The following is an 18,768-nucleotide window of genomic DNA, read 5'->3' on the forward strand; positions in this document are numbered from 1 at the left end:
AAAGTCTTTCAAAAGAGAAAGGAGATTCTGGAAATTTGGAGAATCTCTGTATTGGGACAAGTTTTAAGCGTGAGAGTTGTTTGGAATTGAATAGAAAATAAACCTAGTAGCCCATTAGACTGATAAGTATGTTTAATGTCCCAAGAAACCGCCCAGATTTGTAGGCAAAAAGACATTATTTGGAGGTGGTTTTTTTTAATCTGATCTGTTTTTAAAAGCTTTTATTTATTCATTTTTCTGGATCTGTAAAATATATTGTGAATATAAAAAAACATTAGGAAGAAAACAAGCTATTCAGAAACAAAGCAATGTTATTTTAAGCATTTCTGTTGCTAAACACAAAATGGAAAAATCCATTAGGAAGTCCATTTAAAATTACCTAGTCTTGAGTTCAGCAAGAATAGACCAGAAAACTAGTTTCTGACTGAGCAGAGCAATATGTATCAGACATACCTGAAAAGTGCATATAAAATAACTACTGGCTAACAAGCCCTAAAGCTGGCTTTTCTTAGCTTATGCTGATACCTAGTATGAAGACTGAGAAAAAGACAAAAGCTCCCACTACGACCGAAATCTAGGACTGATGATCTATTTGCTAATATCTTGGGAAATGTTCTACCATCAAGCCAATGGAATTATAATAAAAAGTACTAACAGTGTTAAGCAGCTGGAATCAGAGGAAATCTATAAAAACCCTTTATCCTTCCCTATATATCTTGGTTTAAGGAAGACAAGACAGGTATCTGGCCTAACAATCACTCCCCCATGTAGCTCCCTCCTTTTTGAGGCTAGTGTGTGACAACTTCTTTCACACTGTACTCCCCCATCTTAGGAAAGTTACTTAACCTCTCTATACCTGTTTCTTATCCTGTAAAATACAGATTGCAAGAGCATGCAGAGTAGACACCTCATAGGAATGTTGTGAGGTTAAAATGAGTTAATCTGTGTAAAAGCACTTACTTAGAACACTACAGTTCATAGTAAGTACTATGTAACAGTAATGTACATAGTGAGTAAGTGCTTTAGCTAACATTATTTCTATAGCTAGTCAGTTCCTGGAGGCACTCAGGAAAACTACCCAGCACAGATGGGGGAGGGTCTCTCTTAGAAGCAACGTGAAGAAAATCCCTGGTAGCAGTAAATATTAAAAACTGCCATTTTTCATCAACTGTATCTGATGAGTCTCAAAGAGATCAGCCGAGTTAGGTGAAAGGCCTCTAGACAATGAAAACTGGGATAAGAAGCTGTGATGGTTAATTTTGTCAGCTTGACTGCACCACAGGATGCCCAGACATTTGGCCAAGTATTATTCTGGATGTGTCTGTGAGGTTTTTTTTGAAGGAGATGAACATTTCACTCAGTAGACTGAGTAAAGCAGATTGCTCTCCCGAAGGTGGGTGGCCCTCAGCCAATAAACTAAATACCTAAATAGAACAAAAGGCTGAGTAAGAGAGAACTCCTCCAGCCTGCTTTAGTTAGCATGGTCTTTGTGGCCTTTGGACTCAGACTAAAAGGGGCTCTAATTCAGTCACCAGCCGCCAGCTTTCAGATGAACGGACACCGTGGCTCTCACTTCTCAGTTCAGATACGGACCGGATCAACAGATCAGCTCTCCTGGCTCTCCAGGTCACCGACTGCAGATCCTTGGGCCTTCTCAGCCTCCATAATCATTGGGTGAGTTATAATCAATCAATCAATCAATCAATCAATCAATCAATCAATCTCTCTCCCCGCCCCCCCCACACACATTCTATTTCTTTGGAGAACTCCAATATAGAAGCTACACTTACCAAATTTTGTCTTGCTGTTAATCTGAAAAGGCAACCCATGACCAAGTGAACAGAGTAATGAAGTAAAACAACCAACTAGATAAGATACCTGTTGACAAATCCAACTTTGCTGACCTCTGGTTTAAGGTTACTTTTAAACTTTAAGCTCCACTATTTGTCATTAAACACAGCAGAGACTGACTGAAAGCTATTTACAAATTCAATTTTATTTCCATTTTAACAACTAGTACATTATCCTTTGCCTTAGGGAAAGACTCCACCAATTCTGTGTTCCCGAAATACAAGCCCATGAATACATTTGAGACAAAGTAATTCAGAGACAGCTTCTTCACAAAGTGCATTATTCAGACAGTTTAAATTAAGGTCTAATAAACTAAGTAGCCCATTAGATGTTCAAAAATATTAGAATTGATGATAGCTATGAACACCAATACAATTCTTTTAAAATCAGTAAACAAAAATAAAATGCCATTAGGTATTTACCTACTTATATGTAGCATATACAGGTCTGTGAGTATTCTTCCTCCTGCTAAAATGGAAACTGTTATGCCTGCCCAGCACAGATTACGCTTCAAGTCTTCACATTCTTTACCTTGATTATGAATAAAACCTTTTCTAATAATTTATTGGCTTTTTAATATATAAAATTTCAGTGACTGAACTCCAAAATAAAATTATATTTACCATTCATAAACTTAATACTGTTTATATGTTTTTATGAAATTTTAGCCTTTTGGAAAAACTTACAGAAGTAGATATGGTAAAATGATTTCATAAAGTACTTTTTGGTCCAATTGTTGATTAATAACTTCAAATTTTAATACTATACCAATCATACCCCCAAATTTCTCAGGCGCCTGATGGATCAATACCAGTCTAAATCCAGAAGATTTAAAAATGTATTTGTGTTCATTTTAAATCAAAAAGGCTATCACATTTCCTTACAAAGAGGTAAGCTACTAAGCAATTTTACAGAACCTCATTTTATTTGTCATGATTAGTCTATTCCCTATTTTGACAAAATGTTTTAAATGTTATCTGAGAATTCTTTTATTTTAGGAATATAGTTTTTGTTTTGCTTACATACTGGAAAATTCTGACAAGCACCTAAAAACCAAAAAAATCTACAATTAGTGCAAAAAGAGGAAATAATATTTTGTCATTCCTTTCCAGTACAAATAAAACTAAGGTTACTAAATGCCAAATTTTATGTAAATATATAATTTCCTACTTTGCTTTCTGAAAGATAGCAAATATAAAAATAGTTTAACATTAAATATAATGAGGTTTATAGCACATGTATTATTAATCTTATTTTAACTGCAAAAATATTTTTAGCCACATTTAGAAAAAAGAAACTTACTGAGAATGTAACTTTTTATTTCTGAAGGCCAGATGAAAGAATACTGATTATTTTCCTTGCAAGTAGAATATATGCCATAAAGCTTATGAACTGGTCACTTTGTAGAAATGAGTATTTTTTAAATACTGGTTAATCTGTGGGGAATTCCACATTTGCCTATTAACACAACTGCATCCATCTTGTAAGGCTTTGGTATGGGTGAGGCACAGCATTTCCATCATTTATCTTTCTTCTTTGCCTCATTTTTCTCTAGCTCCTCCTTCTCCCCTTTCACATTTACATTTGCCCTACCTCCTGGACTTCCCCCCTTTGAATTATCAACTATTTTATAGTCTTCCAGGATGGTGTGTCCAGTTTGTTTTGCAGTATTCTTCACCATCGCTTTGATGCCAATGTTGTCTATATTATAGGCAGTTACACCAACATTGATGGCAGAGTCTACTGCAGCATGTGTAGCTTCTCCCGCAGGATGCCCGTATCTTTAAAAGATTAGAAAAAGTACAATGAAATGATAAATTAAGGTCTGCTGAATTAGTATTAAATAAGTCACATGATTAGCATGTTATCCCTGAAAGCAAAATGAAACGTTAGGTTTCAATTTAATTAATAACTTGGAACATAGTAAAGAATAAAATCACAGTGTGCTAAGGCTATACTTTCTCCTTTAGCAAAAACTATGTGAAAATAAGCTATGGAAGGCAGTGTGGAGGTTCCTCAAAAAATTACTAATAGAATTACCATATGACCCAGCAATCCCTCTCCTGGGTATCTACCCAAAAAATCTGAAAACATTTATACATAAAGACACGTGTGCTCCAATGTTCATTGCAGCTTTATTTACAGTGGCCAAGACATGGAAACAACCAAAATGTCCTTCGATAGATGAATGGATAAATAAGTTGTGGTATATATACACAATGGAATACTATTCGGCAGTAAGAAAAGATAATATAGGACCATTTGTGACAACATGGATGGATCTTGAGAATATAATGCTAAGCGAAATAAGGCAGACAGAAAAAGCAGAGAACCATGTGATTTCACTGATATGTGGTATGTGAACCAAAAACAACAAAAGAACAAAACAAACAAATGAGAAACAAAAACTCATAGACACAGACAATAGTTTAGTGGTTACCAGAGGGTAAGGGGGGTGGGCGGTGGGGGGTGGGAGATGAAGGTAAAGGGGGATCAAATACATGGTGATGGAAGGAGAACTGACTCTGGGTTATGAACACACAATGGGATTTATAGATGATGTAATACAGAATTGTACACCTGAAATCTATGTAATTTTACTAACAATTGTCACCCTAATAAATAAAAAAAAGAAAATAAGCCCAGGCTGACTGGCTGAGGTTAATGTAATAAAGACTGTTTATACTGAAGAATAAAATGTAAATTATAATAAGATTATTCTTCACTCATTATTTCCTTTTTTTTATCCATCCTTTCTGAAAATATAAGAGAATTTCCATTGAAGCAACTGCAGGACACAAAGAATCTAAAGCCCCTATAAATGGATTTGAGTTCTACCTAGACTTTGGTTAAGTCTTTTAAACTATGAGAATCTGAGTTTGTCTTTATGCAGAGATGGTACAACGCGCTCTCCCTCACTCCATTCCACTGCAGACTCACTCACTGGCCGTGGCTGGCCTTTGAGCCCACCAAGCACACGTGTGCGCCTCAGGACCTCTGTCCTGCCTGGTATCTGCCTAGGCTGCTCTCATCCCAGGTAGTCAACACGGCTAACTGCCTCCCCTTCAAGTCAGCAAACTATTATTTTCTCAGTGTCTAACCTATTAAATTGTCTGACACCACACGCCCCACCCCACTGCCAGAGGATCTGCTTTCTTCTTCTGTAATTTTCTACCTGCTATGTACTTAAAGAACTTATTTATGTCCATTGTTTTTGTTTTGCTTAGTCTTTGTCTCACTAGAATGTCAACCGCATTAGAAAAGAGAATTTTTGCTTTGTTCATTAATGTATCCTAAGCACTTAGAACAGTACTTGACATTCAGTATTTGTTGAATGAATGAAACGAGCAACGGCTGCCCTATCCATCTCGGTTTCTTGAGCATCAAATGTATAGCAAAGTGCTTGGGAATTATAAAGCACTATATAGAAGTAGTTATTAACAATATTCAATATTTGTGTTTAGTATCATTTTTATGAGAAAATACAATTTGAGGTCCTATACAAGGATACTAAAACTTATCTTTTTTTCCCTCTTTACCTTTTTGTAAATACCAGCCATTTAAAGCTTTTCTTATCCACGGGCTTCCTCATGTAAAGGACTGCTTAAATAAGCAATAACTACAAAAAGGCAAAATTTTATCATTTTCTCCATGACACAACTGCAGTATCCTAGGTGCTTTGTGACCTGTATCTGGACATTTTATACTAACACTAGCTCTCTCCCTTTGCACTAACACATCCTCTATCACTGGCAGCCTGACCGAGAACAGTGCTTTGTGATCCTGCCGGCTTGCTCATGCTTGACTTTTTCCAACCTCAGTGCTAGAAAAGGGAAGTAACCTTATTATGTATGTCTTTGCCTAGTGTTAACTACAGCCAGAGCACAGCAGAACCTACAATCTGTCAAACCTTACCAGTCAAATCTATACCTGTCTTGATTTGGGGTTTCTCACTAGTTACCAGACAAAAACGTTTCCTTAACGCTTTCTGCCAGTCCCTGTTGCTCCGCAATCACTCAGCATTCCACAGGATTTGCTGATGTTGCAGAAGACATGGGCATTCTCACTGTGACAAATACTATCATCAAGTGGCCATGGCTAAGGCTAAATGAGAAGAAAGGGGTGGCGGCAATTTCAGCAATGGAAGAGTAACCATAACAACTCATGGTTAAGCAGGTTTTTCTCTCAGGGCTTATCTCTCTAGGACCGTAAGCTACAATGAAGTGACATGATTAGTTAAGAATTTGGCCATATTAGTGTTTCTGAGTTCAGGAAATTTTTTCCAGAGTCATAAACTTTCACTTCTGAATATTTGGAATGTCCCCTATTCTACCCACACAGCTTGATACCTCTAAATGCACTCATAATATTTCTGTATGTACCCTGTCTCCCCGAAAATAAGGCCTAGTCGGACCATCAGCGCTAACGCGTCTTTTGGAGCAAAAATTAATATAAGACCTGGTTTTATTTTACTATGAGACCTGGTCTTCATTTTTGCTCCAAAAGACACGTTACAGCTAATGGTCCAGCTAGGCCTTATTTTCAGGGAAACATGGTAACACAATTCTGAAGGCGATGTTATTTTTAATAATGTACAAAAAAGGGGAGACTGTGTTGGTGCCCTAATAATCCTGTTTTTCCTTCTCCACTTCAGCAGCAATTCCTGTTCATTTGGAAAAAAATGTGAAACTAAGAGTCAGAAATCTAGACTCAGATACCACCTGTGTCAGTAACTAGCCACATGACCTTAATGAAGCTCTTTGCACTTCATCAATTTCCTCCTTTATCTGATACAATGAGAAGTATACGTTAAAGGAGTTTAAAATTTCCATAGTACTAAATGTCTACTTATTTTTAAAGACTTTGTAAAATGGCTCAGCAGTAGTGTTCATTTTTTTTTAAATACATATCCTCACCTATTACCCCTGCTTCCCAATACGCCTGAGAACCAGCATTCCTGGCAGGCATCTACCTTTCTCTTCCTTGACAGGTTAACTGCTCAGTTCTTTTTTCATTCAGATTCAAACTATACTGCTTAAAACTCCTAGGAAGCCTATCTCTGGCAAAAAAGAAAAATAAATAAATAAACAAATAAAGCTTATTTTTGACTTGTTACTTTTTAAAAAGTTAACTTTATTTAGAGCTTATTAAACAAATGTTATATACTGAACAACAGTACCATACCAATTGAAGAATAAAAAATGAATATAAAGTATGCCCTAAATAAGGCATACTTTGGGATTCAATTTATAATTTGAATGCGATTTTTTAGAAACTTCCAGTGCACTCAGTAATGTCTACAAAGACATACTGGCAATGATTATAGATTTCACTAATTTTAACAAAATTTCAGTCATATTAACTTTCAAATAAATCTGCCTAAAATTCAATTTGCATACAAACTTCAAAACTATTCTGTCTCAGAGCTAGTGATTCTGTTGGTGGTTTTTTTGCAGTCTTGCAGCAGAAGGATATAGCAGCTGTGAAGACCACAGAATAATAACAGATTGTCTGCCTTTTTGGAGCTGTCTTGAAAGACGGACAACTTCTGGGGCTCAGAGCATTCGTGGAAGCTGTAGCTTTCTGTCCAACATTTTCTCATCACCAGGGAATAAGTGCCATCAGGGCAGGTGATCATCACTGAGAACGAGTCCTTCTCAGCACCAAGAATATCAAAGTATCTGCTCTGAAGATCTCTGGAATGGGTTATGGAAATACCTCAGTTATAAGTAGACAGCCCTCTCACTTATTATTCGAACCCCTTCTTTAAATTATTGGTATATAGGAACGAATCTCTGAGACTCTTAGGAGTGTGGACTAAATCTCTCTTTTTTTTATTTTATTAGGAAATACTGGGGAACAGTGTGTTTCTCCAGGGCCCATCAGCTCCAAGTCGTTGTCCTTCAATCTAGTTGTGGGGGGGCGCAGCTCAGCTCCAACTCTAGTTGCCATTTTCCATCTTTAGTTGTAGGCGGCGCAGCCCACCATCCCATGTGGGAATTGAACCGGCAACCTTGTTGTTGAGAGCTCGCACTCTAACCAACTGAGCCATCGGCCGCCCCTACGGCAGCTCAGCAGCAGCTTGTTGTCTTCAATCTAGTTGTGGAGGGTGCAGCTCACTGGCCCATGTGGGAATCGAACCAGCAAACCTGTTGTTCAGAGCTTGTGCTCTAACCAGCTGAACCAGCCAGCAGCTCCTAAATCTCATTGTTGAGGACGATTAACTAAGGACCCCATTATTCTCAAAGAGAAGGCACTAAAAGGCCAGGGCTCAGGGAACCCAATTCTAATCATCCTATTGCCAAACACTTTCATTGAGAAGGACATCAGACATTACACAGTCAGACTCCTTCAAATTACAAGTGAGGAAAATGAGATTCACAGAGGGAAGGGCCATTTCCAGCTCACACAGGCAGTCCTACCATAACACCATCTAAGTCCCTTTTAGCACTGACATGTTTTCTTCAGCAAATAATTAGCAGGAGACAAATCTGTACCTTCCCATTTACTCTGACCACCATGCCCCAAGAAGCAGATGGCTGCAGCCCACAGAATGCACTTCCCTTTTCTCAGTTCCAATTTTTTTTTTTCTTTTTTTCACAGAGGACCAAATGTATGATGGAGAGTGAGCTAATACCAGGCTTTTGGGCTATATTAAAAAAAATAAAAATAAAACAACAAGTGTCCAACAGGATATGTCTACATAATGGAGTCTGTTCCACAAGGGTCAAATTGACCTACTGGCAATTTTTGTGGCAAATGTCTCATTTTGCACCTTTCTCTAGACCCCAGAAAATATGTTTTATAACAATGTGCAAGTTCTGCCACACCAGGGGCCCCGAGAATCTGCAGTCTTCACTCCTTTGGCAGAGAGCACCCACTGAGATGTAGAGACCACATCCAGCTTCCTGGAGGGCTTTCTTTCCCTCACTTGAATGTATTGGCCTCATGTGTACAACAGATTGAAAACATTACAGAGACACCCTGCCAGGAAGGTGTCCCAACGACATGTTCCAGATTTAGAGGACAGAGACAAAAGACCTCACATGCCCCATGGAGACAACCACCTGCAAAACTCTACTTCTTAAGTGGAGTCAAAGTTCAGGCCCTCTGGTGTTAATACTAGCTAGTCAAAAATTATAACTTGCAAAAATTACAATTTCACATGTTTCAAGCACAGAAGTTGAGGGCTGCATCAACTGTTCGGTGTGATATAGTGCTCTGAACTCATATACTGAAAGGCCAAACTCTCTCACGTCCAGGATGGCAGTTCTGTCTTTCGCAGTGGTTCTCAACGGGGTGATTTTAGTGCCTTGGGAAAATCTGCCAAAGCCAGAGAGGTTTTAGAGACCAGAGATACTGCTAACCATCATACAATGCACAGGACGGCCCTCTACACCAAAGAATTATCTGGCTCAAAATGTCTATACGGACAGTGTTGAGACAGTCTCATCTAGAATTAATAAGACAGACAATAAATAGGTAGACAAGGTATTTCAATGGATCTGTCAGATGACCTATGTTCAAATCCCTGTTCAAGATATGTGAATGTCGAGAACTGTTGTTTTTTTTAAAACCTCTCTTCCTCAGTTTATCTTTAAAACAGGAATAACAATACATGTATATCCCTAACACATGGTAAATTCTCTATAAATCTGAGAAATTATAATTATTGATAAAAAAAAACTATTCTCAGAAATATTAACCTTAAATATTTAAAATAGAAATAACTTCTAATTAATCTATCCACCAAATAGACTAACATTAGATAGGTTGTGGCCAGTTTATGAAGAAACTTGTAGGTGAAGCTGAGAAGTTTAAGCTTTATCTTCAAAACAATGGGAATGGCATGACCAAACTTATGTTTTAGAAAAGATCTAACTCAGGTTGCATTGTGAATTGTAAGGATTTAAGACTGCACACAGAGGAACCGGTTAGGAAACAAGCTGTGAGCTGGATGAGAAATGATCAGGCATATTTTAAAGTAATGGTAATGAGGCTGGAGGAAAAGGAATGAATACAAAAAAACAACAGGACATGGTGACTAATGGTTGCAGTGGTTATGTAGCTGGGACACCCTGAAGATTAAAAGTTGATAGGAAATAGAATTGAGAGTTGCTGGCATATAGGTGGTAACTATAGCCACAGATACAGATCATATCCTGGAAAAGTAGAAAAAGACAGAACACAGAGTAAAACCTTAGAACCAATATTTAACAAATGGGTGTGGAAGACAACAACCCTGAGCAGTAGTTTGATAAGACAAAATTGAAAGGTGAGCTAAAGAATGCTGTTAGGAGATCTGTAGATACCAATGCTAAATATGACCAAAATAAGAGAGACAATCCGACGTGTTCAGTCTGGTCACAGCACATTTGGAATATTAGATTCTATTCTGGGTTCCATATTTTGAGAAAAATACTGATGAATGAAGATCTGGAAACCATACTATATAAGGAATTGTTAAAGGAACTGGGAATTTAAAGGACAAGAAAAAATAACCGAAGGATATAATGATGCTGTTTAAATATTTGTATAGTTACCAATTGAAAAGATGAGACTAATCTATATAACTTCAGAGCAAATATTATACGGAAGTGGTTTTGGATAATATGACATCTGCCAAATCAGTTACCCCTCAATGGATTTGAATTTGTCCCTTTACCCAGTGCAAATTTAAGGGGAATTTTAATTAAAATTCACTAAACAAACCAATAAAACACTATTATCTTAAAAGAGTAAACTCCTTATAGAAAAATATTTTTACTAAGCTTATCCTTCACAAATGTGTGCTCAAAGATAAAGTATTAGTGAGGGAAAGATAAAGGACTACTGAGGGGAAAACAAAAACGAACCTAACTTACTTAAGTTATATTATTTTCCTCTAAACAATTTAAAATGGAAAAAAGGTGAATTTAGAAGCTATGTAGAACAGTGATGAATTATTTAGTAGGTACTATACTGCAATTAAGTACAGAAGGTTTAAAATTACTTATTGGTTTTCATTGTTCCTATAGGTTTCCATGTTCCTAAATTCAAAATAAGACAAAAGTATTAATGTAACTGACAAAAATAAAGTCTTAATGAATAGTTCCTATATATTTACCTAAAAATTTTAAGAGTGTCATTAATTATATAGATCCTCAGGTAAACCATTTATAATCAATGAACATAGTCCTGAATCTTAATCAAAACCATAAAAGGCATAGAGAATATACATCTCTTAACAAATCTGCTTCTAAATAGGCCTACGTGAAAAGATAATCTTCTCTATTGGCTTATACCACCAGAAATCAGATAAGGAAATTTATATAAGACGTTTGTTTTTCTCTAACCATAATGCATAGAATTAAGGCAGATTTAAAGTAACTACTTGGGAGAATAATTTATCCCAGTTAAAAAGAATATAAATTTTCTTTATTATACTATTATCAGTTGGATTAGAAAAACACAAATGCTCAAATACTTTTTCATAGTGTACATAAATGTAAATCCACAAATGTAATTAATATAACTTTATTACATTTACATTCATAAATGTAACTAACTACAAATTATGTAAATAAATGAGAACAAAATTAAATGAAAGAACAAGCTCTTCCATTTCTTCAATGATAAATATTTGGTTTTATACTTGCAGTTTCTTCTTTTATAAGACAATTTCTATTTCTGGGCCAGATTATTCATCAGTGAGAAAACAGAATTACTTGGACAAAACTCTTTATTCCCCACTGCCCCTCCCATCTTTCCCAGTTTCCATTCAAATTACTGTTATGTCTAAAGGAACCTTATAGATAGAAATAAAAACCTACTTAACTAAATTCTCACTTACTTGCTTTTTTTTACTCCATGAGTCTTTGGAGGAAAGGATAAAAAGAACAGCAATACACACCATCACAGAAATAAATTAGCTTAGAACCACTGTTAAAATATCCTATTCATCATATTAAGTTCTCCTAAGGACCAGAAATACAAAATCTACACCAAAACCCTGTACTTCTTTAGTTATGTGAATCCCAAACCTTTTAATAAGGCTCTACTTAATAGTAAGAAATGGGCAAACCCAATAAAACACCTCCTATTTCTAATATGATTACCTAATTATCTGTGCTAACAAATGATACTGATAATCTAAAAATAATTCACTTTTGGCCTAAAAGCTCTGCTGACCTTCTGCTCTTACAACAAAATAAAAAACTATTTTTCTAATTACAGCTGACCCATCAAAGTAACCTCAAAGGCACAACACAGAGTGAGAATTAGTCAGAAGTCAATGCCACAAGTAGGGAGAGGTGAGTAGCGTTCTACATTCCATCAAAAGAATTTCAGATCTACTCTGTATTTTATTTTCCAAATCTTTTGGTAAAATTGACACTCCAAGATGATGTGCCACTTTGCTTTAATTCAAAGGTATTCAAGCCTCAGACTGAACAGATCAAATGAACTTAGACTGAAAATTAAGTTAGTATTTCCCAAGCTAACGGTAATGCACTGTGTGGGCAGGGAATCTAAATATGCTCGATAGTGGTGGGGAATAACTCGAGATACTAAACTTGCACAGATGCCCCATCAAGGGCAGTGGTGGCCCAGTACCATTCTGACACTGCATAACAGAGACCTGGCTTACACTCCAGCTCTAATAGTTACTAGGGGTATACTCTTTAACAAGGCATTTAACAGCTCTATGCTTTGGTTTCCTCATCTGTAAAATGGAGATAAAAGAGTTAAAGATTAAGTAATACACATGAAAAGCACTGAGCCCAATGTCTCATACATAGGTATGAACACCAATGTTGTCAGTGGATATAGCACAAATAACCAAGAGTTGAGAATACCATTCATATTACTTTTCTCTCTTAAAATAAACATTAAATATTGGATCTACACTAATTCAAAGCTAAGAAAGCAACTCAGGCAGGTCCTTCATACTAGATTTAATTTTTAGACCTTGATTCTCCTACTACTTGTAAGGACAGAATAGAGCTAAATTCAGAAGATCGTGTTTTAAGTCCCATCTTTAATACCACTTATCAGATGAGCTAGGGCAAATAATTAATTTCTCTGTCCATTTTTTAATATATGAAATAGAAGGCATACTATCTGTTCATTCTAATACAAATGTAGAGTCAAATAAGATGACAAAATTTAACATTTTTTGTGCACAGAGGGGGGCTAATTATTAACAAGGTACAACAGTTTAATTATAATTCAAGTTTTCCCCATCAAAACTACAGGCAAACACCACCCATCAAGAACATGCAGTTAAGAACAAGACAAACAAATGAGAAACAAAAACTCATAGACACAGACAATAGTTTAGTGGTTACCAGAGGGTAAGGGTGAGGAGGGTGGTAGATGAGGGTAAAGGGGATCAAATATATGGTGATGGAAGGAGAATTGACTCTGGGTGGTGAACACACAATGGGATTTATAGATGATGTAATACAGAATTGTACACCTGAAATCTATGTAACTTTACTAACAATTGTCATCCCAATAAACCTTAATTAAAAAAAAAAGAACATGCAGTTAATAAGGTATACAGAAATACCAGGTTTTTATAAAAATTAAACTTATTTTTTGCATTAATGATGAACAAATATTTATAAAAATTACTAATGTAAGGTAAGATTACAATAATTCTACTAATTTGCTAAAAATATTATTCTCCTTAAGAAAAACAGCAAGTGAAAAACAATTATCAGATACTTAATAAAAATATCTACATAATCATTTTAACTGTCCTGGATTTTTACACATGCTATAAGAGATTCAGTCATTAAAATAAAATTCAACTTACTTGTATCTGACAGTTTGAACAGTTTCTGCTGAAACATTGTTAACAATGCATTTAGCTGCACACTCCAATCCCTGCCAGACAGTTGAAAATCCTGCAAATATATTCAAAGTAAGTAAAACTAGCTCTAAGCAAACAGACCTTCCAGGTTAAATTTCTGGGCCTTTATTAACAGGTTAGATTTCTGTTACCTTGAACACTACTTGCTGCTACGACCATAGCACCATCCAGATGAGACTTCCCATTTCTGTCTTTTTTAAGAGATTCTGGAACTAGTTTGCTTCCATGCTTCTTGACATGTGGAGCTAGTTCCTTTCCAACACAATTTGCTACAGTGCAAACTCCATCAACTAATATAACCAGGAAAAACAACAACAAAAACACTTAGAAAAACTGTATTCTTCCCCTGATTTTACCATTCTTATTTAGCAAAATGCTTACAGAGCATCTAAAGCTGTTTTACTGCATAATGTTACCATTTCTATTTAAGGATGTGGACCAAGGCTGGCTATTTTTTAAATGAAGGCTATTGTTTGGTTTAAGGATGTGTTTGCAGAGGCCATTGATGTTTATACTCCTGCCTCTTATATATATATGTTCTTTTTGGCAATTTGCTTTAAAAAAATCATCCACCTTTTCTATATGATTGCTGCAATACAAGATGAATAGGTCCACATTTTGTGTTTTCTAGCTACTACGTGTATTTGTATTTTTTTCCCCCATTTCAGCAAATATCTCACTGAAATAGTGGTAAGGTATGTAAGTCTATATAAAAGTAAACAACCCAAAATCTGACTCAAAAGAAAACTACCAAAAAGATAATCTTACAAAATTTAAAGGTAATCCATTAAGAAGCTATCTGACCATCTTAAAATACCAAACTTCAGAGCTGCCAAAGGAGGAGTTAGAAGCATATAACATGGGAAAGCTGACACCAGAATCACTAAGTCAGCTTTTCTCGAACAATATATCCCTCCCTCTTGGCCCTCAACTACAATGCAGTAAACAGAATGTGTCCTATTCGAGGACAGCAAATACACTCAGGACCATTCCTTTTCAAAGGCCCAGACACCTTCCTCTCCATCATATTGAAACAACCCTAATCAGTGTTTCTCAAACTTTCATATGCAAATAAAAATTACCTAGGGATCTCATAACATGCAGATTCTGAACCAGTAGGTGTGTCAAGTGCCTAGTTCAGAAATATTGCTAAGGCTCTCTGATAGGTTGATGTGGTTGGTCTATAGGTCCTACTATGAGTAGGAAGGTGAAACTGCTTTGTCTTAATTCTTTACTCTTAAAGTTAAACCATCTAAATGAGCATTCCGATTAACCTGGATTAAGAGATTAGTTTTCATTAACTGAAAAGAAGTAAAGTCATCTCAAGTTACTTTACCCAGGAACTGACTGACTTTTGCTGCTCCTCCTGTGGCCTGCTTTGCTATATGAAGTCCCCTGGTCACAGCAGGACTAACTTCCACTGGTTTTTCTTCTGGTTGAATCCGTTCTCGGAGTTTAGAGGCACCCTTCTGGATTGCTTTGCCAGTAAATTCAGCACCTTTGACTAAGCCCCAACTCACCCAGGAAGCACCTTAATGAAGAAAAATTTTAGAGTGTACAAATTAGGGCTGATTCTATCTTTAAACCTTTTAATAACTAACTGAACAGCAGTAAAAATTTCAAGTAGTTCAATATTTAGATCCTAAACATGCCATAAACTTTCAAGCCAAGTTTGCACTTACAGTTTTCTGCCTAGAATCTCCACCTTTTCTAAGTAAATTCACCTTTCAAAAATGAGATCATATATCGCTCAATAACAGAGTTGTGTATCACTCTTTGCCATTATTACAACTTATAGGTACCTCTACATGTTACTTACCACAGTATACTATTAGTAGGGACTAATTGGAGGTTTTGGTGCCATTAAGACGGTATTGGGCCTGAGAACCCAGATATTCTTGTTCTTTGTGCTTTAGTCCACACACCACTTTCTGCCTATGAAGTCCTTAGGGCAATAGACACAAACAATGCAAACGGAAATCCAAGGAACCCACAGCTTAAACACCAACACAGAACTCGTGCTTGCTTTCTTTAGGTTAAAGGCTTAAAGCAGGGGGGTCCTGATCCTCCCTCAATCCCAATCCCAAACCTCAGTCTCAGCAACATAAATCTGAACGACAAAGACATGACAACACCCAAAGGACACATGAGAGGAAAACATCCAGGAGAAAAGGAAACTGAGAAGTCCAGATGGTTAAGTCCTTTCTCACGAGTGGGCCCCAGCCCTTTGCTGTGCTCGTGCTTCTTGCCGCATGAATGAAAGAAGACTGTCAGAAAGTAGGATGACAGACGTCTCTAGTGAAGAGACAGGACTCCAGGGGACATGTGGGAAAAGGAGAAGTGGGAAGGACATGGGAGAAACAAGAAAAGATACACAAATGGAGAGGTTTCCCCTAAGAGGGGAAGGAAGGTGTTATTCTCCCCTGGAGATAGTTTACAACTTTAAATACCTCCTTTTTGGCTATTACTCTGAAACAATGAGCTTTTAAAGCTGGACATATAAAATACTTAAGTATGTTCTCCGAAGGTCTGTGGCATGATTTTCACATAATTACTTCAGCCATGAGTGAGCAGGTATCCAGTGATCATGTGAAAATCATACCTATTTAATAATGCTAGCAACAAAAAGTGCAAAGGATAACTAACCAGAAAAACGGATGTGTTTGTCTCCCTGTTTCAGTCAACGTGTCCACCTCCACTTCCAATCTTATCCCCCACTGCCCTACCCTTGGGGGGAGGATCAGGTCTCAAACCCAGGAAAACAGGTTCCAGTTAGGAGTTCCCATACAATAAAGGGATTAAAGATGTCTATTCAAAAAACAAAAACAAACAAACAAACAAACCAAAAAAAAAAAAAAAAATATATATATATATATATATATATTATGTGCTTTTAGAGTTAACCTACAGGTTCAAAAGTTTTAAGAAGTAAAAACCAGCTGAACCTGAAAACTTAGAAATCATAAAATAAATCACAATGAAACAAAGGAGAGCTCAAGTAGACTAAATGACTACAATGCAACTATAACCAAGAAACAAGGGATGGAGTCCACTGATGAGTGAGAAAAATAAATGGAAATGAGATAAATGAAAAGTCATAGGACTCATAAATACTAGATGCAAATTATAAACAAGCTTTCACTGTGGACGAGCATAGAGGTAATAATATGTTAAAACTGTAGATACTGCAATAGAAGGAAATATAGTATTTCATGGGTAGCTATTAAGATCTTTTAAATGGTGTGTATAGTACCAGATACAGATGTATTCTATCCAGGTTTGCGTCCTACACACCCAGTCAGCACTGAGACACAGCAGGCCATGAATGTTTGCAGAATAAATGAAAGCTTGGCAGATGACTTAAAATGATCTGACTCAAACCTAACCTAATCAGTCTATTGTAACCAATCCTCTACCTCCTCCCAAATTAGTTTACCAGACTCTACTCCATCTAAAATGTCTGGCAGCTTAACATGTAAGTCTAGGTTTCTCAAGCCAATATTCTACACAGGTAAATTTTAAGCAGCTATTTCACTTTTTTTTCCCTTTTACATTCATAAAACATAAGACTGTATCTTTCACTGATCTTTACTTTGACAGTCAACAGGAGTCAATCATGGGCTATGGTGAATGAGCTCAGTTTAGACCCTTAGTTACCCATCTTTGTACAGAGCCTGCATGACTCAGGTAGAAATACTCTCTTGACAGATCAGATAATTTTGCCCAGGAGTAAATCTTAGATATTTTCTGCACCTTTCTTTGTGACTTGTGCCTTAAGTATTTGACGAGCTAGTTGTTTTTCATTCTACCTACTAAAAGGCACCTAAGGAGACATACACTCTGATCGGCAGTTAAATGGTTTTAATGTCACCAACTATCAGGGGTATTACTAGAACTCTAGCCCTAAGAGTAAAGGATGGAAAGGAAAAGAGTTACAAGTCAGAAGACATTGACTGAAGTCTCAAGTAGTAAAGAAGGTCTCTAAGTGTTACCAGAATGTAGTTTTTGCTCATTTTCAAAGATTCACCACTGAGAGTTCTTCTGAAATCTACAAAACAGCTCTCTCCCTACGATTAGCTGGCTTTAAGAATGTTTCACCTCTCTGAGTAGATCCAATGTGTAGAATCTGTATAACAGCTAGGAGGCCTAAGACTTTGTGGCAAGTGATGTTTTCCAAAGATGGTCCAAAACAGTATCTCTTATTCCACATGCGCTTTCAACATGACCTTGACATTCCTCCCCTTGAGAAGTGGGGTCCATGTCACATCCCCTTTAGTCTGGGCAGGTTACTTGCTTGTAACAAGTGACAATGGAAATTTCCCAGAATATGTCAAAAACGGTAACACCACTTTTGCCTGTTTGCTGGACCATTCACACTTGGAACCCTGAGCTATCACGTAGAAGCCAGACTAGCTTGAGGCCGCCATGCTGAAGAAATCAAGCTACATGGAGAGTCCACACGTAGGCACTCCATTTGCCAGTCCTAGATTTTGAGCTCTCCCAACCCAGATGTGTAAGTGAAGGAGCTTCAGATGACACAGCCCCCAGATACTGAGTCACTAGTTAGCCTTTGAGTCTTCTAGCTGAGGCCCTTGAAATCATGAAGCAAATACAAGCCATCCCTGCAGTGGCCTTCTGGAATACCTGGCCCACAGAATTCGTAAGCATAAACGAATGTTTGTTGTTTGATGAGATTAAGTTTGGGGTGGTCTGTTACACAGCAACAGTGAATGAAACAGTCTTATAGCAGTATAAACTGAAAAAAACTTAAGAAAATGACCTTTGAATTTAATTATCCACATATGTGTGGATATAGGCAAGTTTTCTGAATACTGAATAAATAGCTTAGCAGCCTGTAAAGTTAGGGGGCAGGATAGTGAGAGAAAAGGTTTTTCTTTGCACTTCTTTGAAAAATCTCTTTCAAGGGCCAATCTTAACTGTTACATTTTTTAAAGTCGGCTTTATTTTTTCTTGTCTCAAGCAGCATTTTGACACTGGGCAAAATATTTTGTTAGCTCCTAGCTAACTGATTATTTTTCACTCATTTGAGCCTGTTGGTT

The 18,768-nt window shown here is 36.7% G+C and overlaps 1 protein-coding gene across 2 annotated transcripts in view; it reads right to left on the reverse strand.

Annotated features, from left to right (window-relative positions):
• Nucleotides 1-1,971: 1,971 nt before the first annotated feature.
• SPART (spartin) overlaps nt 1,972-18,768 on the reverse strand; it is a 69,935-nt gene continuing 53,138 nt past the window's right edge. For both annotated transcript variants that reach the window (XM_074330016.2, XM_019736532.3), the window contains exons 6-9: nt 15,045-15,239; nt 13,840-13,998; nt 13,652-13,742; nt 1,972-3,632 (exon numbers count right to left, since the gene is read on the reverse strand). In XM_074330016.2, coding sequence (XP_074186117.2) covers nt 3,371-3,632; nt 13,652-13,742; nt 13,840-13,998; nt 15,045-15,239 — 707 coding nt within the window. In that variant the 3' untranslated portion in view covers nt 1,972-3,370. The remainder of the gene's footprint in view (nt 3,633-13,651; nt 13,743-13,839; nt 13,999-15,044; nt 15,240-18,768) is intronic.

The sequence above is a fragment of the Rhinolophus sinicus genome, chromosome 16, assembly GCF_057876585.1.
Source record: "Rhinolophus sinicus isolate RSI-liver-muscle chromosome 16, RSI-T2T, whole genome shotgun sequence".
Lineage (NCBI taxonomy): Eukaryota > Metazoa > Chordata > Mammalia > Chiroptera > Rhinolophidae > Rhinolophus > Rhinolophus sinicus.